At 44.7% G+C, this 21,913-nt stretch overlaps 2 protein-coding genes across 3 annotated transcripts in view; both read right to left on the bottom strand.

Moving 5' to 3' along the window:
• The window catches only part of gpr158a (G protein-coupled receptor 158a), a 72,744-nt gene extending 59,786 nt beyond the window's left edge, over nt 1-12,958 (bottom strand). For both annotated transcript variants that reach the window (XM_084340600.1, XM_084340601.1), the window contains exons 1-2: nt 11,696-12,958; nt 310-415 (exon numbers count right to left, since the gene is read on the bottom strand). In XM_084340600.1, coding sequence (XP_084196726.1) covers nt 310-415; nt 11,696-12,588 — 999 coding nt within the window. In that variant the 5' untranslated portion in view covers nt 12,589-12,958. The remainder of the gene's footprint in view (nt 1-309; nt 416-11,695) is intronic.
• A 3,865-nt stretch (nt 12,959-16,823) lies between these two features.
• On the bottom strand, nt 16,824-21,579 carry LOC311249492 (patched domain-containing protein 3-like; the record flags this gene model as incomplete). Its single annotated transcript, XM_084340555.1, has 4 exons — nt 16,824-18,417; nt 18,593-18,738; nt 19,736-19,857; nt 20,869-21,579. The coding sequence occupies 4 exons, from the start codon at nt 21,577-21,579 to the stop codon at nt 16,835-16,837; spliced, it is 2,562 nt and encodes an 853-aa protein (XP_084196681.1). The 3' UTR covers nt 16,824-16,834.
• Nucleotides 21,580-21,913: the final 334 nt, after the last annotated feature.

Below are 21,913 nucleotides of genomic sequence, written 5' to 3'. Positions count from 1 at the left end.
CAGCGCTACCTGTAACTGCCACTTTCTGCAGGAACGGCTGCTTTGTCAGGTATAAATAATTCTTTAAAGGACACTTTCACGTACATAATTTTAAAAGATAGCCTCCAGTGTTTACTTAAGTGCTGGTGGGTCGTAACAGTGTCGTTAAAGAAGCATCAGTCTCCCCTCCCATTCATCACCACGTGCACAGATTTACCGCTTTTCCGTTCAGCGCCTCGTGGAGACGTGACTGAACGCGTGTGCGCCACAGTTCAGTTTTCAAGGAGGGGAATCAATCTCCTGTCTAATCCGCGTGTTCGGCGCACTCACCTCCATAGTGGTCGTATTGCATCGATGGGTTCCAGCAAACCAGCCGTCGGTGGAGCACTGGTCGATATCAACATCCTGTAGATTAATGTCAACGCGCACCACGCCCCTGCAAGACAGACAGGAGGACACCATTAACCCGCCTGGGGAAGAATTAAGACTGTCAGTGCAAAGTGAAGGATGCTGCCATGTCGACATGTTGTATCCTGTAAACATTTGGGAAAAAAGGACAAGGGTTTTTGGGAATTAACCGTGTCAGTAGGAAGTATCGATACTGCTCATACAGAGTCTCGTTGTGAGTATCGATTCTAGCGTCGATAGGATCGGTTAAAAAATGCCCCCATCACACTCGATCACATCCTGGGTGATCACTCTCTTCTTCATGAATTATTGACACTTAAAAAACTGTTTAAACATGCATGTGATCGAGTAAGAGAGAAGAGAATTGTGAAAAGAAACGCTTAGTGTTTCGCAACGTATGAGCTGGTAATTAAGATTTATTCAGAAGGAGCCTGTTAATAACTATAATAGACCTCATTCATCATAATATACTTATTTTCCTTATAAATGAACCTCTTTTCACAACAGGAAGTACAGATATTGGGATTAATATCGGTGATCCCGACCCTGTTACTGCTTGTTTTCTAGTCAAAATCAGTTGTTGAGTTGTCTCTACATCCATGAGTTCACTGTTGATACATCACACATACCACACACCTACAGTTACAGGTTATAAAGCAAACACAAGAGGGAATATGGATGGTTTAGTAACTGTAAAAACTACACAACAGATGTGCTTTTTTGGGGAAACAGACAGAAATTTGTCCACATCTTAATCTCCTCTGCTGCTGCTCAGCTGAAACTCAGCCTGACAGTGAGACGATAAACTGCAGATCGGGCACCAGCCTTCACCAAACGGTAGCTCGGGAAAGGCTGGAAGTCTTTGCTCCATTTCGGCTCGCTAAGCCGGAGCTGCAACTTTCTAGGATTTACACCCACTTAGCTGCTTAAAGCTCTAAGAAGAGAAGGTCGGCGTCTCTGATGCTGAAGGTCAGCCTCTCTGATTCTGACGTCTTTGTCGCACGTCTTTTCTACCTGACTGCTGCGGCACGCTGGACACGTACGAGAAAATGAGATTTCTTTATTGTTCTGTTTGTTAAATACAAGATAATTCATACGAGGAAGCTGAACAAGAAACCCCCTGAACTGTGTTTTGGCGACCTCAGCCCACGCACAGGCTTCCCCTCCTGGCAGAACGTAACAAATGAAGCGCAGCCCGGGGCTACGTGTTGTTAGAAAATCTATACCGACTTTAAACTCTGTGAGAAGACAGACTCGAGAGCCGTCGCTCGTGAGTATCACGACACCCGGATGATGTGAACCAATGAAAAAAGGGCATTGCTAGTGGAAACTCCTCTGCCCTCACGTGAACATGCACACCGTTTGCACACAGAACAAGTCAAACAAAAGGAAAGGAAAGTTTTCAACAGTTTGATCAGTGTGAATGAAAACACACCGCTCAGTGCCATAATCTGTTTAATCAGGCAAAACCTGGAGCTGCCTCGCTGACAATAAATCAGGGACTGACTTTGTAATAACCTTTAACTGCCGTGATGCTTGTTTAAGCTCTGACATTCACAGGGGTTTTATTTTGTTACGGGATTAACAGATAGCAAAGGGAAAAGCAAGAGCACTACTGATGTTAGACTCCCAATTTGCAGGATTTGTGTCTCGGTGGCACCAGGAGAGACTTATGTATGTCTTCTGTAGTTCAGGTTTGAAATCTGAACGTCACTTCTGTTTCAGAGTGTAAGTTTCGACTGGTGATCTCCGGCTAACAAGGCTGTATTATTAATGCATTTTTCCCCCCAGTGCCGTTTTGTTAAAGAGCCTTTTGAGGTTTATGGAGAACATTATTGCCCGATTCTTCATGTTCTTAAATGACAAGCCCTCTTCGCACCTCGTTCGAGTTATCTTGGTGGTTTTGACAAATGAATGTTACTAAATAGCTGTACAGTGCAAAAGCTGTGCGGGGCTTACTACTGTGAATGATACAGTCCTTTATATAAATCAATCAAATGGCTTATTTTGATACTGACAATGGAGCTATGATCAGTGTTAGACCAGGCAACAAAACACAAAGTTAAATAGGTTACGTTCATTAACATGCCAAGTTAAAACAAGTCAACTTTGACGAAGTCGATGAAGTCCTGTGTTCGCTCTTACTACGTCACCTGACATTTTGTGTGTGGCAGTTGTGCGCATGCAAATTGTAAAAGTGTGTAAAGTGTGACAGAACTTGTTGTCAACGATGTATTAAGTCAAATAAAAACTCCTCAGAAGGGAGACGTTTGCAGCTTCAGTCCTCCATTGCTTAGCAGTGTTGCTAATACAGGGGATCGTGGCCTGTAGTTGCCCCAGTAAACACACCGCTCTCTTCGGCTGTTGCAGTCCAAAATCTCCAAGACAGTCTCGTGCAGTAGTACATTTTTAAAGCTAATCGAGAGCGTCTTCTCATTTTCTCAGCCTACTTACGATCACTTGCTGGCTAATTAGCGCAAGACCTGCCTACAATATGAAGCATTCAAATCTGAAACAATCCAGTAAGCTCACTATTAACAGGGTAAACACCTTTCCCCTATTATTTTAAGCTACATTTTGAACAACAAATCAGTTTGAAAATGAGGAGAAGAGCTAGTTAGCTAGCTGTTAGCAGTCGGTGGGCAGCAGAGTCTTGCCATGTGTTTAGCTATAGGAGCTAATAGCTCACAGCTAACTGAACCGATTCACTTTTGAACACTTCAGTTTGCTTTGTGTATATTGTAAGTAGTTCACCTTTCGTTTTAGCGTCATTATTGATCATTAAGATAATCACAAGTGTTTATAACTAGCGAGGTTAGCCTGTCAGCTAGCCTAGCCTCTAGACTGAGAGTTTCTGTCACAAATTGAACTTTGGCGGATGTACTGCACGCAATTTGAAAGTCTAAAGTCACCATATTTGTGCACAGATTGAAGCGCCTGGGCAGAAACAAGTGGTTAAGACCTTGTAGTCGATATTGTGGATCTAAAATGTGAACACTGTGTAAACGAGTCAGTTCTGTTCTCCAAAATTTGGCTTAACTTCTTTTAAATATTGACAATGTGGCGATAAGCACAATTCAATACCTCCTAATATTCCCTCTGTACATTTAGCTTTCACTTTCTTACACATATGCACACACACATACACAAATACTGCTGGTGTGGCATGTTCTCCAGGTGTATAGGAGCTGCTTTACTCCATCCAGCTCCCAGTGGACGCCGGGCGAGTGCAGCGCTCCCGCTGCCTGTGCTTCTGTTATTAATAACTGCTGCTCCGGTCCTGCCTTGGGGCAAACTGACCTCGCTGTTTTTCCACTGCGCTGCTTGTTGTTTTCGCTGAGAAATTACCTCCGTTTCAATTCTCCGTTATGTAATAAGGGGTAGGAAAGAGTCACAAAGCACAAGAACAGGACCGTATCAAAATGTCTTTTTCACCGGCAGCTCAAGCATTAACATTCACAACAGAGAAAAAAAAGCCCTATTATCCTTTTTTCCCACAATCACCTCCTCTTTTTTTCTCCTGCTTCCAACTCTCCAGGCAATCTTTAGCATCCCAGCCAAAGTAGACATATGGTGTATAAAATCGCTGGTGGAAAAAAAAAGAAAAGAAAAGAAGAAAAGGGCGGGTGTGCTGACGGCGACCGAAACTGCACGCGGCACAAAAGACTGGCTCGTAATTTGAGAGTGGCAGCGAGGAACATGGGCAGGAGCATCATGGTGGCCATCGAGGCCCTCGGGCATAAAGACGGGATTATCACAGAGAGCAGGAGATAGTGGTGCCCCAGGAAACAGAGTGCTCTCTGCTTTCATCCTCCATTCTTTGTGGGTCTAAAGGCCAGGGCCAGCAAAAGAGAGGCGCATCCCACCAGCAGGGGCGCGGGTCGGACTGTTGCTAACGTTAGCCCCAGCATTATGAGATTGACTGGAGATGTATCTAGGGTAATTGCTAAGCGGCTACAAAAGGATATTCACCAAAAACATTGTGGAAACGAAGGCCTCCGTGTGCCCTCTTTGTTACGAGTCGGTCTTTGATGTATTCCTGAGTGAATGCTGAATGTCAGGCCTATACGCTCTGAGCCGTACGTCTCTATTCAGGCCCCGAAAGTGGTCTCTCAGATTGATTTGCCCATTTAGCCGCTCTGTGAAGAACAGGGGGCTGTGGTTAAAAAAAGTTTGGATTTCAAGTGGAGCACAGAGGAGACACAAGAAGACGATCATATGGTTTTTGTCATTGTCGAGTGCAGTGGGTGGATTAAGACTAATACCACCAGATTACAGCTGCAGAAGAATATATTCTATCAACGGGGATTATTAGCTGCCGCTGTGTGATGACATGAGGTTGATATGAGCACCGTAACGTTAGCTAATAATTTTCAGTGCTTCCCATATGCAATATTATTTACAGTAGCATTTTTAGCAACCACGAGCACGAGTAACTGCCGTAATTTAAGCTACTAGCTAATGTTAGCTAAGGTCACTGTGCTATAATATACTGTTACATTACATTCATCACCATTTTGGACTAAGAAAGATACTTTTTTACAATTAAAATTGTAAGGGAGTGCTTCAGATCTTCTGTGGGTGTCACAAAATGGACCATAACTATAGCAGAATACAAATATATAAAAAAGAATGAATGAATGTGTGAATTAATGAAAACAGAGGCACTTAAATAATGACGTATAATCGTCTGCAAAGCTGTTTTTAATACATTTTAATGTGCACACTGTAGGAACGACGAAGTCGGGGGGGGTTTCTCAAGCAAGAGGAATAAGCTCCGACGTCTCCGTGCAGATAAACCAAGAATAATACGACGCCGACGTGAACATGGAAAACTGGCACAAGCTTAGGCATTATCCCCGAGCTGATCCGTGTAGCCCGGAGACTCGCACGCCCAGATGAACTTACATGCACATGTCTCCTGCCCCAGCCTCTTGACAGGAACACATCGCTGTCCTTTTTAGAAGGGCACAGTTTGTGCATAATGTCACGGAACGATCACAAAGCAAGAACCACGCAAGCCCTCCCAAGGAAAATGTCTCTTATGTGATGGAAATGCATTAAGCTGACAGGACGAGCAGAAGCTAATGTGAGTGTAGCCGCCGGGCGCGACGCTGCTTTGTCTACCAGTGCTTCAGAGCAACCTGGGTCATTTTATTGAGTTCTGTCGCTGGTCATCAAAAAAGCCAAAGCGCCCGCAGCAAAGCGGCTGTCACAGAAAGCGAATAAAGACATCTCCTTTTTTTTTTTTTTCTTCATGAGAGCTGGCACTTCTGGACTCTTGACACTCTTGTCATTACAGGCACTCCTCAGAAAAACCAAACACCAAGTGGGAAGATCACTCAATAATTTGAGCTGCTGACAAAGGAAACCTGACAGTTGTGAGGAGAACATTAGCTGATTGATGGCCTGACTGTGGCTGATGACAAGATACATCAGAATTAAGCAGTTTTTTTTGTCTACTTCCTTTAATAGACGGTCCTCGTTATTTCCACCCTTATCACCCTATAATGTCCTTACAGCACGGTTCATGCAGGAACAGTATTCACCTATCCAACAGGATCCAGACACAGGGCTTGGATCCACTTTGCATACTAAAAATTGCATTCAGATTCCTCCTCTTCTGTGTTTTCGCCCTTGAATTAGAAATTATGCAATATTGCTGACAGCTGCAGGAAGAGACGGGACAAGATGAAACTGCTGTGATCCCTCTGTGGAAATATAATAACAAGATACACTAAATGAACAAAAGGACGAGGCGATATCCGTCTGATATGAGGTTACGGCACTCTTTCTATATTTAATTTCACATTTGCTAAAGCTGCAAACTGGTGTTTAACTCGTCTGTTCTGGTAACTGCTGACATATTATGAGACATCGACTGTAGAAAGTATACATCCTCAGAGGAGTATGTACTGGAAATATATCACAAGTTGGGAGATTTTAAGGGTTTAACGCACAATTAGTAATTTCTGCCTTTAGGGGGTCTCTCAATCAAAGGTACGAGGGAATGTTTTAAAGTTTTCTTTCTGATGTATCATCTGATGTCTTCCCGGAAGTTATAGCAGCAGGTGACCAAATGAAATGCACCCTCACTCTGCAGATTTCTCTGGTTTGAACAGTTTGAAACATTTAGGATAATGTAATGTAAAATTTCTGACCTCCTACTAGAAAAAGTACAAAATTCTCGAAGTGCGAATTCCTACTTGTAAACTTATGCGCATCCATCTACCCCGACTTTACATCTCACAACAATGGCAGCACCCATGGAGAGGAGGTAGGATGAAAAGAGTGGTGTAGTTTGTAGTCCTAAAATCCGGAAATCAGTTTGCATTTTTGCACATCTGGTTCCCCTTGCCGCAAAATTTTTTATTGGTTTTTGGCTAAATGCTTCAGATATTTTGTTCTATGACAATGTAATAATAAAGTGTTTAACATGTCTTAAAAACAACCAAGTGGCTGAATGAGAATACAGAGGTTGTCACGGACGTTGAATGTCATCAAGCAGACTCATCTTCTCGCTTTAGTTACAATCTATTCTAACTCTAACTTAAATCCAGTAGGTTGATCAATTTACAGAAAACGTGCGTAGTAACTGTGTAGTAAGACGCTTACTGGTGGTGACATTTAAGTAACCCGACCACAGTGTAGTCAGTTTATAACGTTAGCTTTTTACTTCTAGCGTCGGTTCGAAAATCACAAAACTGGTGTTCATCTGTGAAGATTATTGTGCTGAACAAAACATGTAAGTATCATAAAATGATCATATAACTTCCGGGTTAGCCTACAAAAAATGTCTAACACCTCTCTATTTGTAGTATTGAACTGGGCTTGTGAGTTGAATATTGGTTTAATGTTTAGTTTATATACACAAGGAGGGTTCACTTGTGCGTACACTGGCCAAAGAGACATCACTTTGTTACGGTCAAGTGTTTTTGTTCACTTCTGGCGACGGTGACGACCCCAGTGCCTTTCTAAAAAAGTTTAAAGATTTTCTTCTCAAAGCGCTCGGAGCAGCCGGAGGGAAAAAGACGCTTGGTGCAGCACCTTTTCTCTATGCGGCTGCATGCTGCCCTAGATGCCCTTATCTCATTGGGAATGATTGAAAAAATGTGGACACGGGGCAAAAAAATGCAGCATAAGTACGCAACTCAACAAAACATAGAATAGTTAATCATTTCCTCATTCTGCAGTGACCTTTTGTCCACTTGCTCAAAATGTATAAACCTGAAAGCTACGTTCCTTTTTCCGAATCTTTGCAAACATTTCAGACACTCGCTCTCCATCCGGAGGCCTCCTCTCCAACACTGCAGCTCCATTTCTTCCCACACCAGATTACCCAGGGATAAACCTACACCGACAATATTACAGATGCATAATCCTCTGAGAGGAAATCGAATTACCAGTACCAGAATGGCTGAGATTATTCCCATCATTAGCAGCATTATTAATAGAAATATAATATCTATTTACGGCGAGCCGGAGAGGCTGTTAGTTGGATTTTCTGTTGACATTTACAGGCCGAGGGCATCGTATTGACAGGCCGACTCACTGAGCAGCGGAGTCCCAGTGACGTCAGCAGCCAGAGACGGAGCACCTCGGGGATCTTTAACCCCCGCCTGCTTCAGGTTGCACAACAAGGTTAGACTCATTTCAGGGCGCACTTTAAAATTTCCACCACAAAATCTTCCTGCTTTTTTTTCCCTCTCTCTCTCTCTCTCCTGCTCTCTTTCATCTCAGTTTACCGTCGTATAATCTCGCTCAGCCCCGGGAATTGTGGGGTTTTCCTTCCTATTTGTTCCTGGATGGTGTCCATCGAAGCAGATGCTGCCGGCTCATCCTGGAGCTCGAAGGCCTCCCACTCCGTTAGACGGCTGGGCGTCCCACAGCAGTCAGCCTGTCCAGACTTTTAGCTGCTTGTGCAGCAGAAAACAGGGCGCCGAGCCAAGCGTAAATGAAGACGATTCTGCCGTCTAATTAGAAACCTGCGTGCCCTTTGGAGGAATATGCTGAAAAAGTGTATATTTTGTTGCACTTTTTTTGGAGATAGTTTCAATTAGTTTGGCTTATCAGAGAGCTGCTGCCGCTGCCTCGAAGCAATTAAGGTCTGTGTTGTGAAAGGTGAGTTTGAAGTACAGTGTGCGTTCACCTAACACACACACTCACACACACACACCGCCTCCTCTTTCCTGCCTTCCTCTTCCCACTTTGTGTCTTTCCAACTTGTTTTTTTTTTTGCATTTGCAGTCTGCGCCTGAGTGATCTGCCAATTAGGACGGTACGAATCATTCTGAAGAATGCCTCAACCTCCAACAATGGCACACACACACACACACTGAAACACACACACACACTGCACGCTTGAAAACAACCAGTCCTGTATGTGTGGTCTGAGCTGCCTCCCCTGTGACTCGAGTATAGCCGAAGAGACGGACGGCAAAAAGAGAAGAGACGAAAAGTGAGAGAGGTGCGATTTCTTGCACCTTCGCAGAAACAACAGGTCGATCTATCGCTGACACGTGTCCGAGTGCACACGCGGACACGCTGCCGCCCTTAATTTTGCACTCATTTCCGTTACGCCGGACGCATAAAGACTCAAAACAAGTCACCTTGCTCCCGGCGACACCATCACCCCCCAAACAGGAAGTGACTGACGCTTTAAAAGGCCGGAATCAAGATGGCCCATGCCGGGTTGTTGTTCTACATCTTTCATTATTAATTCATTGTTGTATTGATTGTGTATTCATCTGGAGGGGAAACGGAGGAGAGCTGATGTCTGAGGCAGCTATATTATCGCCCCCTCTCCTGTTTCTTATCTGGCGGGGCGCTGAGGCGCAGGGAGGATGCAGGATGAGCCGCCTGATACTTTGATATGAGCGTCTGAAAGAAACTAAGAGCGGGAGGATGCGTGGCAATAAGGACATGAGAAGGAGCCTGAAATAATCTCTGTAAAACAACCTTATGAAGAAGATTTGATCAAGTCTAACGCCGTGCGTATGCACGAATCAAGCTATGAGTTACAAAGTTTTTAAGGAATCCGCTCAGAAAGAAGAAAGAGATTAAAACAACTCTCACATCCATACAATACAAAGCGATGCGTAGAAGTCGTGCACACCAGGATACTGTTCAAAGCAGGTGCTGGACCAACACAAAACACCAAGAAGGTCCACAGACTGCAGCTTCAGTGCAGTTTATTGGCCCATCTACTTGTGAGCACTTTAAGCTAACTCTTCATCTCTGAAGACGAGGACTGGCTCAAAACCTCACAGCCACCATACCTTGTCCAGGAGCAGTGACTTTCTGGAGTCCTGCACCAAGCTAGCTGTTTAATGCTAAGCTAAGCTAACTGACTGCTGGTGTAGCTTCATATTTACTGTACAAACATGAGAGAGGTGTCAATCTTCTCATCTAACTCTCCACAAGAAAGTGAAAAACATGTTTCCTAAAACCTGATTATGATCTTCAAGGCTAGGCTAACTAAAAGCTTGGGATTTATGTTTAAGCAATAGTTCAATATTTTGGGAAATACACACATTGATTTTCTGGCTGAGAGTTTGCAGCTTAGCTTAGTTTAGCATAAAAATGTAAATACAGCTAGCCTGGCTAAAATTAAATCTGTACAAAAGCAAAAGTCTCAACAACCAAGAGTTGTGGTTTTACAAAAGGTTACGTGACAGACTATGACTTGTTGGAGTCCTGCGCCAGCTAGCTATTTCCCCTTACTTTATGCTAAGCTAACTGGCTGCTGGTGGTAGCTTCATGTCTGCCGTATTAACATGATAGGGTTACCAATCTAGGGTTTTTTACTGCCCTGATTTCAGTGTACTAAATATGAGGTAGCTAGCAGCTTAGTTATCTTAGCTTAGCATAAAGACTTTAACAGAATAACAAAACTAGCCTGTTTCTATCCAAATGTAATAAAATCCACCTGCCAGCCCCTCTAAAGCTCACAAACAAACATGTTTTCATCTAGGCTAGCTGTTTCCCCCCTTTTCCAGTCTTTATGCTAAGCTAACTGCCGGCCTGATGGTAGCATCTTTAGCTAATTTAGTGTGAACACATGTCGTGCTCCGGGTTTCCTCTAACTTTTGGCATGAAAGTGAATAACGATGCTGTTAAACACTTTTTTTTTTTTGCCATAATCTATCCGAATAATCGTTCTGCAAGCCATCCATGAGAAAGCAGCTCATGAATGGATGCTGCTCCCGTGCTTCTTGAAGCACAGCGGGTCTTTCGGTGCCTCTGAACAGGCCACTCTCTGGGGACATTAAACAATAGAGGACACCCACGCGTGTCACACCTTTCGATCTTATGGGGGAGGCCTCTGTAGGGGGGAAACTGGCAACAAAACATCTCCTTTAACCACTGAGAGGAAGCAAACCATGAATCTGGCTTCTCAAATGAACCATAAACTTGTGTTTTTTGGTGTGAAACAGGTTTGACTGCTCATCAGTGGAGTGAGCCGGCTGATTTCCCATCTGAGGCTGAGTGAGTGAAGCTGCTGTGAGAGGCTTTGGTCTGGGATAACACCAGGTAGCCGATAGCCTATTACAGTGTAATCACTGCAGGTTTTGACTCATTTGCAATCCGCGCCTGAGCGTTGAGCGACTCGAGTGTATCAATTAAAGATTCATCGAAGGCGGTGCACACACAACTAGTGATCCGGATTAAATATTCATTGGGGGAGATGTTGGTCAGGATCACATGGAGCCTTTCACACTTGACTGGTTACCAGTGGCACAAAAACATGGCACGTTACACAAGCCGGGCTGCAGCAGGCTGGGGTTGCTTTAGGACATTCGTACGACAGCACCCAAACACCAGACATGTTTCAACATTTCTTCATCTGCTGCTGCTGCGCTTTAAAAAAAAAAAAACTGGCTTCCTCTCATCTCAGGAAGGTTCTGACTCATCGCAGATTTAGCAGCCTCCCCCCCACTCCTCTTGAAGAAGGGGAAAGAAAGGGCACACGACATTTTTCCTGAGTAGTAAAGCATGCAGTGGAGTGAGTTTGAAAAATGAATAAGGAGGGGGGGGGGGGTTGTAGCCAGAGGTTTCCACCACTGCTACATCCAGTAACATCCAGGGGTTATTTTTAGCATCCTGATGCCTTGTCAGACTGGAGGAGAGAAGAAACCCCCCCTTGTGTGTGAGGAGAAGGAGCTGTGGTGTGTTTGGGGGGAGGAGGAGAAGCTGAGGACTGGACCTGAACTCACCTTTTTACAAGTGTTTCTCACATGTGTGCGCTTTGACAGCGAGTGTGATGTTTGGTGAGCGTGTTGCTCAGGTGTGCAGTGCGTGTGCCTACCTGAACTCGGGAGCCAGGTTGGGCTTCAGGCCGTAGAAAGCAGCAGATAAGGTCAAAAGCCAGCGAGGAACAAAATTCCCATTCTCGCACTCCAGGTAGGGCGCAGACCACTTCACGTGCGTCTTGTCCGGGATGAAACTCTCCCCTCTTTTCAAAGAATTGTCAACTGATCTGATGTCTTGGCTCAGCACCCTCTTATGGAAATTGGGCTTCTTCTTCTTGTCCCTCGCGTCGTGGTACCACTCCGTCTCCGCGGTGCGGTTGTGCAAGTGGTGGTGGGCCACGCTGGAGAGGTCTTGGAGGACTATCTCTCCGCCGGCCCTGGTGGCTTGGAGGAGCACCGAGGGCCCGGCCACGGACGAATCCGCGCTGAAAGTGACGACCGCCCGGTGGATCTTGGCGTCTCCCTCCAGTATGCTCCTCACCAGGGCATGGTACCACTCAATGTCTCGCCGGAGACTCTGCTCCCTGGACCTGTTGGCTTGCAGGATCATGTTGAGGAAGTTTGTGGCGTGCAGCACCGTATCCAGCACGCTGCTCATGGAGCGATGCGGGGCGGCTTGTGACCTTCCCCGCAGAGAGGTGAGCTCGTACCTCCGCGAGCAGTTGGCGTGCTTCAAGGTGGTCGAGTCCCCGGTGTGCAGAAAAGCCGTGACCACCCTGGGGAGATGCTCCTCTATTTTCTGCGGCAGCTCCTCCGTCTCCCCGGGTGGAGGAGGAGGAGGATGCTGAGGCGCACGGAGATGCGCCAGCTGCCGACGGTGCGTCTGAGCGCCGCGGATCGCCTCCTCTGCTCCCGCATCGGTGCCGTGCGCTGACCATTCCGCGTATTTGTGGGTTGATCCGATCACAAATCCAACATGCAGCAGCAGCGACAGCCGGAAAACAGCCATCTCCCCTCCAGGAAAGCGTCCACAGATGTTTGGAGGGGTGGCGGAGGGGGAGAGGGGGGAGAGATTGCTGCGCGGAATTACAGTGTCGTTGGGCGTGCGGAGGGAAAATCTACCAAATTGCTCCGCTAAACCATCGCTTCACCACTTGTAGGATATTCTTGCGAGCTCCACGCCTCTGTTTCTTCCAGATCAGGGGGGGTAGGAGGGGGAGAAAACGTGAGGAACCCCCCTCGCCAAATCTTCTCCTTCCTTACAGATGCCTCATGCAGCTTGTTGATGTGGAGGATCCGCTTGCAGCTGTTGTCTCACTGTAGACGAGACTGTCTTGGCTTCGCTGTGCGGCGGCAGCTCTCCTCCTGCGCGTAGGCTACAGAGACTGAATCAAAACGAGGAGGAAGGAAGGAAGGAAGGGATGGAGGGAGGGAGGAGGGAGGAGGCAGGTTGTTATTATATTTATATTTTTTTTTTTTTAAGAGGCAACGAGTCAGGGAGCTTCTCACTTGGATGACAAACGCACTCCGCCCTCTTCCGACCACAACGAGCATTAAGCAGGCCCGCGGAAGAGCCCGTCGTCTTCATCATCTCACAGGGGCTCCAGGGGCGCCATCGATCCGCGTATGGCCGCTCCTCCTGTCAGTCACCGCGGCGGCGCGCTGGTGGAGGAGCTGTCCAGTGCTGAACCTGATGGAGTCAGGCTGATTTATCACAATTAAGACCTTTAATTTAGATCAATGACAGGAGGAGGGGTTTTCTGAGGTTACTGCTGATCAGTGTGGACAAGCCTCATTACGTCACTTATAAAACTATTTAAGAAAATATGGAGAAAACTAATTCATGTTTGTGTTTGTTTTGTTTTCTCCTAAAGAGGCAAAATGTGAGAATTTTAGTTGAAAGCTGAAAAATGAACTGAAATCATCAACAGACTGAAGAAAACAACAGTTTTGACTTCATGATGTCAGTGTTGTGTTGCAAAGACATCTATGCTAACCAGCTAGCACCAGCCAGTCTAAAAAATCCTACAAACGATGGTGCCGTCCGAACCGCTAGCTGCACGGCTAACTGAGCTAACTAGCTACCTGCAGCTACAGTTAGCTGCAGAACAGCTAGCACCATCTAGTCCAAAAAACTCCTACTAACAGTGCAAACACTAACACTCTGCTGGTCCTCCTCTGAACTGCTAGTTGCACGGCTAACTGAGCTAACTAGGTAATGACACCTGCCATTACCACTAAACAGCAGTTAGCAGTGACCAGCTAGCCAGCTAGCACCAGCAAGTCCAAAAAATCCTACTAGCGTTGCAAACACTAACACTCTGCCGGTCCCTGTCTGAACTGCTAGTTGCACAGCTAACTGAGCTAACTAAGCTTACTAGGTAATGGCAGCTACAGTTAGCAGCAGTTAGCAGTGACTGGCTAGAACCAGCTGGTCTAAAAAAACTCACTAGCGGTGCAAACACTAACACTCTGCCAGTCCCTGTCTGAACTGCTAGTTTCATGGCTAACTGAGCTAATGGCTGCTACAGTTAGCAGCAGTTAGCGGTGACCAGCTAGAACCAGCTAGTCGAAACCGACAGCTTGCTGACAGATGACCGACGCCACAGTGACAGATGAAAGCACATTTAAGTGTCCTTTACGTTCTTTGTACTCTTTTTTTGCGACGGATATAAGAGCAACAGGGTCAAAGCTCAAGGCGCACTGTCATGACGAAGCGGTGTGTACCAGTTGTGTGCATACTGCAGACAACAGTGTGTACTTTGTAAGGGCAGCTGCAGCACGTACCAATGGGTGGTGTCGCGCTCGGAGCAAATCTCTGCAGCCACGTTTCAAAATCTTGTGGAAAGCCTGAAACTACTGACAATGCAGGCTGGCCTTTTAAGAATCAGATTAACGTCCACATGTGGGTGTAACGTTTGGGAGTTTGCACATACATATGCAAGGTTAAGTCATAAAGTTCACTTTCTGATTCGTCAACAGAAAACAGTCCAGCAGCAAACTTCATAGACGTCCTCTGGGCTTCTCCACCTACACTGCACCAAACAGACCACAACATACATAAAAGAAGTTAAACCACGGTGTGTATTTGTTTTTGCAAAGTAAAACAGAAGTGAGCATTAAAAAAACATGTTTCTCCAACCTACAGAGCCTATTTGTGATGTGAAACCTCCCTTTCAACATGTTTCAAATCAATAAACTCATCTATAGTTGAGTCGAGCTGTTGCTCAAACTACACTGAAGGATCTGGGTTTGATTAAACAGCCAAACATGGACTTCGTCACCAATCTACCAGCCTCTCTCTTTCTTGTTAGTTCAAGCTCCGAGGTCTCTCTTTTTTCCTCTCTTTGCTGGGTGTAGGGGCATGTCACGTCACGCTGTGTGGGCTAGAGGCATCTCGTCCTGGAAGGAGGGCGAGGAAGACAGGCGTGACGGAGGGTGACAGAGCAACAGAGAGCTGCAGCCCGGCGGCCACCGGGGATGCAAGTTGGAACCTGAAGACCTGCTGGATTTTTCTTGACCGGCCGACATGCCGCTGGTTTTTGTCCTGTCTCGGAAATCTTGATATCAGCCGGACGCAGGAAGTCCAGCAGCTGCACGGAAAATAATTGGAATAAAAATCCTGGATGGTTGGCTGGTGTATCAACAACAGCTGTGGAAAAAGTGAATAACTGTTGCCCATAATCCATACTTTGATTAGGAAAGCATCAGTCACGGTGATGATTAATTAATTACATACAGTTTGGATTTAATGTGACATTTGAGAAGAAAGAAAATCAGATTTTTTTTGCACCTTATGACAGGTTTGATGTGGTTATTGTGATCTGAGCTGGAAGCCCGACTGCTTCTGAACCCTGATTGCTGGATTTTCACTAATCGCAGCTGCAAATAACTGAGTTGCGTCACTGTGATGTGTTGAAATGACAAACTTCAGATTTGTGAATGGTAAAAGCACAAATGACCCATATATGTGACCTTGGAGGCAACCAGAGCTATCAAGTTGCTGCTCCCTCTTCTGTAGATAACAGTTCAAGCCCCCCTACCTCCATATCTTTCGCTTGCAAAGACATCTTACCAATAAAAGTAAATAAGAAACAAGTGGAAGCGTTACAACACTCACTGCTTCATAAGATTTTCTCAAAACTGCCTTTTCTGCAACTCCCTGGAAACAAACAAACACCTGATTTCTTAATATGCGATACCGTTGTACTGGTGAATATCCCTCATTATTTCTTCTTGTCTTTGTTTCATCGTCTGGGAGTCCTGTCACAAATGCCTCCAACCTACCGGTGTAGAGTAATTCACAATTGCATAAAAATGATCAGCAGGTCTTTGAACTTGTAATCCAGCTGTAATCCTTCCCTTATTTTATTTATAATGCCTCTGTCAGCCATCACTGTTACACTGAAGTGTTTCATTCCTGGCCTTGCAGCACGGCACGTAAATGTTGTGTCCTGGCTACTTTTTAAAAATCTTGGATGTAAAGATGTTTTGACTCGTGTTGAGCACGTCCACAACTCCCCTTGATGGAATATCTTGAATATATGAGGCAGGTAGTGAATAAAAAAACTGATGTTTATTCGACAGACATGACCAAAAACATGATTAACACAACTAATGCATGTATGGGTGATGGGCTTCCCTACAACCAGAAATATAGTCCACGATCTAACTGCTCCAACTGCCTGATAGCATCAATAGCAATTATCTTAATTCTAACTTTATTAAATGTGTTAAATGGCATTTATTAAGGTTAAAACTCTTAATGCAAGTACTGCACAGCAACAGCAAACAGCTTGATAAGAAACAGAAGACTTTACTGCCACGTGTGAACGTTTTTAAAATAGTGAACACCTCCGACAATTTGTTTATTATATGTATACATACTGCGAAAAGCAATGATTACATACATATATAGCACTGAATACAAAGTGATCTATGTACAAAAATCACTGAAGCTTGTTGAAAGCTCATCCATAAAGAAAAAGACAACAAAATGAATACCAAATGAAAAAATACAGTAGTTAGACATGTTGTTCCTTAAGTGATCTTTCCAAAAAATGAGGAAATACAGTAGGTTGTTAAAAATGTTTAACGCATACTCGGTAATCCTGAGGTAAAGGTTTCCTGACTTTTTTAAAAGTAAAGTCAACTTTTAAACTTCCTAGTGTACAAGGAAAATGTTGTTTTGCATTTTTAATACAGAATATACTTGTAAATGTACATACCTAGCGTGACTAACTACCTACACGTGGTCAAAGTTTGGTGATTTTCAGACTTCTGTCTTTATTTTCATCTTTATTTTCATCTTTATCCGAGCGGAGTGTGCATAACGTCAGAATCACCGGGATGAAAGTGAGGCCGTGAAGCATCCCGATCACCATGACGAGAAAGAAGATCTTAAAAAACATTCTGAACGTGTGAAACTCAGACGTCGACAGCACCGACACGCCTAAAATGGTGGACAGGGCCCCCTGAAGGATGGGGTAGCCCAAATGGGCGAGAGCTTCCACGGCTTTTTCATCCGGGCTCGATTTCTTACTCGAAGCGAAGCCGTAAGACATGTGAGCGGAGAAGTCGACGGTGAAGCCGATGCAGACGGTGAAAATGATCATGGAGATGGAGTCCAGAGTGATGTTCCACAACGCCATGACGCCGGTTACTCCCACGGTCACCGAGGCGATCGAACCCGCCACCCATAACGAGCAGAGCGGGTTGGGAATCAGGAGGAGGGAGACGACGAGCATCACGGCCGTGATCACGCAGACGTTTTTAATCGTGCTGCTGACGACGACGCCGTACTGGTCGTAGAAGATGAACTGCTGGTTATACACTAATAAAGGTGCTACTCTGCATCGGCTGACAGCTGCTTTGAGGTCTTTCAGCATGTGGACTTCCATGCTGGCATCGGCAATGTCTATAGTCTGAATGAAGACGCGCGATGCAAAGATGGCATCTCCTGTCAGGTTCACGTCTTGCCTGAAATAAGGGTGAACATCGAAAAATGTGGATATATTTTTGAGAAAAACGTCTTTATCATCGAGGTTTAAATGTGCTGCTTCTCCGTATGACACATAAGAGTCCAGCCAGGATGTGTAGATGTCTATATCTACAAAATGGAGCCTTTTAAAGTCCTCCATGCACCCCTGAAGCTGCTGCCTCTTGGTCTTATCCCAATATGGGAATTCCTCACTTACAATAACCATCACAGATGGACCGTAATCAGAATAATACTCCCGATCCTTCCTGTTGAATTTCGTGACGTGGGAGTTATCAGCTGCCAGATCATATAGCTCAATCCCCTGTTGTACGTGGAAGCATCCATAAATACTTGCAGCTAAATATGCGGCATACAGGAAGATTACGGCTCCCTTGACCCAGGGTTTGATCAAAAACGGGCCGTAGTAATCCTTAAAGAAATTACTCGCTGGCTGTTTTTTCTCCGCACCAGTGTTCTTATCATAGCCGCCTCCCACACAGCAGATGTTATGTATCTTAGAACGATCATCGAGTTTGTCTGATGGTATTTTCATGCAGGTCAGCCAGTGCCTGTTGCTGGCTTCCCGCCTCCCGTTCAGAGCCAGGAAGGCTCCAAAGAAGGTGATGGTGTAGATGTAACAGAAAATGACGGAGGTGCTGGTGTAGATGCAGAACGACTGCACCGAGGGGAAGTAGGACGTGACGCCGATGGAGAACTTGAGGAAGTCGGTCAGGGCGGTGATGGTGATTGGCAGGATGGCTTCTTTGTAGGCGTGAGCCATTCGCTTCGGGACTGGGTCGTTGACTTTGGTGTGCTGCCAGTCGGACACCATGACGAACATGTTGTTGAGACCGATTCCTGGGGAAAAAATCATGCGAGTGACGTCGAGTTAATGAGATTTTAAACAGATTTTTGAACATAAAATACTCATAAAACACAATAAACTGCTTTGAATAACTTGAGGGATTGTTGCCCAAAACTACAACCTAAACACTCAGGGAACTCAAACAGGGACGAGGCTGCTTTTTCTCACCGAGTATGAGGAAGGGAGAGTTTGCGACTGTGATGACAAACGGCAGTCCGATGTAAAGCAGCAAGCCGAAAGAGGAGATGACAGCCAGGCCGGCGGAGAGGACGCCGAAGACAGCCACCCACACCTTGTTCCTCACACTGTCCAGTCTGTCGAGGAGGTAAAGACAGGGTGGTGCAATGAGTGAAGGTGACAACATACAGTAAGAAAGTTCAAGTTTTCACACCAACATTTTACAAGATTCACGTGAATGTCCTCGGAGCAGTCAGAGTTGGTACATGAGCTGCCGAGTCGACGTCATGTGACGCTGAAACATGGCGGACGAAGGTAAACAAGATTACCCTCTCTTTTGGGTGTTGATGTTAGTTTTGTTCTTTGTACTTTGAGTTGATCGCTTCTGTTAATGTCACGTCTGATGAATGTAAAGGGTCTCAAACAATAAAGTATTTAAAAATGCTGTAGGTGACATGTCAAGAGACAAGAGGAGCCATTAAAGTCAACAAACTGAATCGGTAGAGTCAGTTACAAAGTAATATGTATCTAAAGTTTGCTAACGTTAGCTAACATTAGCCGCCGCAAGCTACTGGTCATAGAATCAGTCAGATTTTGAATTTACTGCGATAAAAACAAGACTTTAAAACAAAATTACGTACAACTTAATTATAGAAAGATCTGTAATCAAGTTGAATAGTGTAATAAAACTGCCTGCAGCACGTAAATCTTCATGTTCGGCTATTGTCCAGCTTTTACATTTGATGGTTTCGGGGTTTATGATGTTTTTTGATGAATTGTGTTAAATTATTAGGTGTTTCTATTATTTTGTCCACCCCCTGTACAATCAAATATATATATATATATATGTATATATATATATATATATATGAAATACTGTCTCTAAACTACACTAGAGAGAAACAAATTATAAATGTAGAACTTGAAAATATCCAAAAATTAAAATGTAAAATCAATTTTAAATGAATGAAATTTTGCAGTGACGCTGCTTTTGTCCTGATGACGACCTGTAACCTGCCGGCGGCTCTCTATCATGTATCAGTCACGTTGATGAACAACGGCTCTCTGTGTCCAGGACTTGGCCTGCAGTCAGGGAAATCGCTCACTGTGTGACAGTCACTGATCGCCTCTTACCTCAGGCAGGATATCACCGAGAAGGTGATGGCGCAGGCATACGTGATGAGGAATAAAGGGATGCCATCTGTGGTGTGACTGTCAATCTCCTCCTGCTTGGATTTGGAGGTGTAGTAAGACACCTACGACGGAGCAAAGCAGAGAAGAAGAAGAAGCCAACATGAGCTCTTAAGTCAGACGACTGTGTTTACACGTGGAGGTAAAAGCAGCGACAGCAGCAGCTTCGATTTCAGGACAAAGAAGTGCATCTACAACCACATTATCTTTAAAGGATGTGCTGAGTAACATGTTTCCAGGTGATTTTTATATTGTACATTATTATTTTAGATATTAAGCTGATGTTTGTCTCAGTATCTCAGTGAAACAAGATGTTCAACTAAGGGACCTTCAAGACTTCTTCTGTCAGTGTCGGCCATAAAACACAACCATAACAGCTCTTCAATTAAACGTCTTGCATTGCATTGTGGTCCAGTGATGCTAATGCTGGTGGATAAATGGTATTCTCACTGAGTATTGCTCAACTATTACATGACTCATGATGATTGAATGCATGAATTAAGGAGAATATATCATGTATATGTGTTTCTAACCATTAACAAATAATGATCTTCCAACTTTTGTGTCTTTAAATCACACTTAATAGATCAAGAAATGTTAATTCCCAGTCTCTTCATTCATAAATTGATATGGGAGATGCAGACATTTACATATTAAACATTAACACAACACCGTGACGACATTCCTCAACTGTGAACTGATCACACGACATCGTACTTTGTTAATGGTGAGCAACAGGAAGTCACGATACATCCTGTAATAAATCAGCACGAGTCATGCATTAGTAAATCATTGCTAAAGTATATGATTTATGAATCATAAAGAAAGAAAGAAAGAAAGAAAGAAAGCTACTCATTGACATCAGGCTAGCTACCCAAGCTAAAAAAAACATGAGCCTGAGTTCTTCAAATGTATTTCTCTGCACTACAGGTAAAAAGAAAAGTATGCATTTTTGATTTTGAGGTAAAACATCCGAGAAAAAACCCTGGAAACACCTTCCAAATTCTCAGAAAGGCCAATAACAGAAACACTATGTGAGAAAATACAGTTACAGCCTCGAGCGGTGTGATACTTACGTCAATGTGTTTGCTGTCCGTCTCATCTGATAACAGGTTCTTAAATCCTCTCAGCCATAATTTCGAGGCGTCAGCTGTGCTTTCCTGGTTATCTAAGTAGTAGAAGAGTTTAACAGTCCGAGCAGTGACGACTAAGCTGTCGGCATCTGTGATAACCCCGCCTAACACGGAGCCCAGAAACACTGAGATGGACCTGTGAGTGTACACAGGGTAGGTGATCTGAGTTTCATTAGAGCCAACGATTTCCAGGATGACGTTTGAGACACATTCGCCGTTGGCTCTTGCACACAAGTCTTTGAATCCGATAGTCCCGTTGTTCACGGTGATGTTCAGGATCTTATCGTTGAGTCTGACGACGTCCTCAAAGGCGGGATTCGCTAGAATATTTGCGTTGTCGGTTGATAGGGCGATGAGGGACGCGAAGTGGCCCGTATCGTACAACCTCTCTTCTGAAAACATCGACTCATTGTAGGGGAAGTTCTCCTTGACGAACGCTCTCGTCACCTTCGAGGGTCCTTTCCTGGGTGTGTATTGCCGCTCGAAGTCGTTGTCCTCCCTGTCTCTGAGGAACGTGAAGCCTCCTCCGAGTGCTGCCGTGAGTATGAGAGGAATTACAAAGAAAAACAAAGGATAGGAGCCTACGAGGGAACCAAGCTTCTCAAAGAGGCCTGACAGAGGCCTTGAGAGGCAGTCTGTGCGTCTGCAGCCCATCTTCAGAAATGCAGGACAGGGAGTAAAGATGTGGATGACTTGCACCGTTTTAAAGGCCGTGCAGATTGCCCTCCTTACACACAAATATGTGTAAGGCTTAATGATTTACCTTAAACTGGGAAACAAACGGGAAACGGGTTTATGATTACTGGTAATCTCAGGCTTCTTACAGATGCTGTAAAATGATATCAGAGGCAGGACACGGCCCTTCAAATGATAAAGGACACATTTACACTGAAATGATATCAGTTCCCAGAGGTCAGACTTTGATAAAAAAATATTTACTGTAATCTCTCAGGTGAAGGTGACACAGTTAATGACTTTACAACACCAG

Source organism: Pagrus pagrus, assembly GCF_965226575.1.
Source record: "Pagrus pagrus genome assembly, chromosome: 20".
Lineage (NCBI taxonomy): Eukaryota > Metazoa > Chordata > Actinopteri > Spariformes > Sparidae > Pagrus > Pagrus pagrus.
Note: the sequence above shows the minus strand (reverse complement) of the source record. Positions and strands in the feature narration are given on the sequence as shown.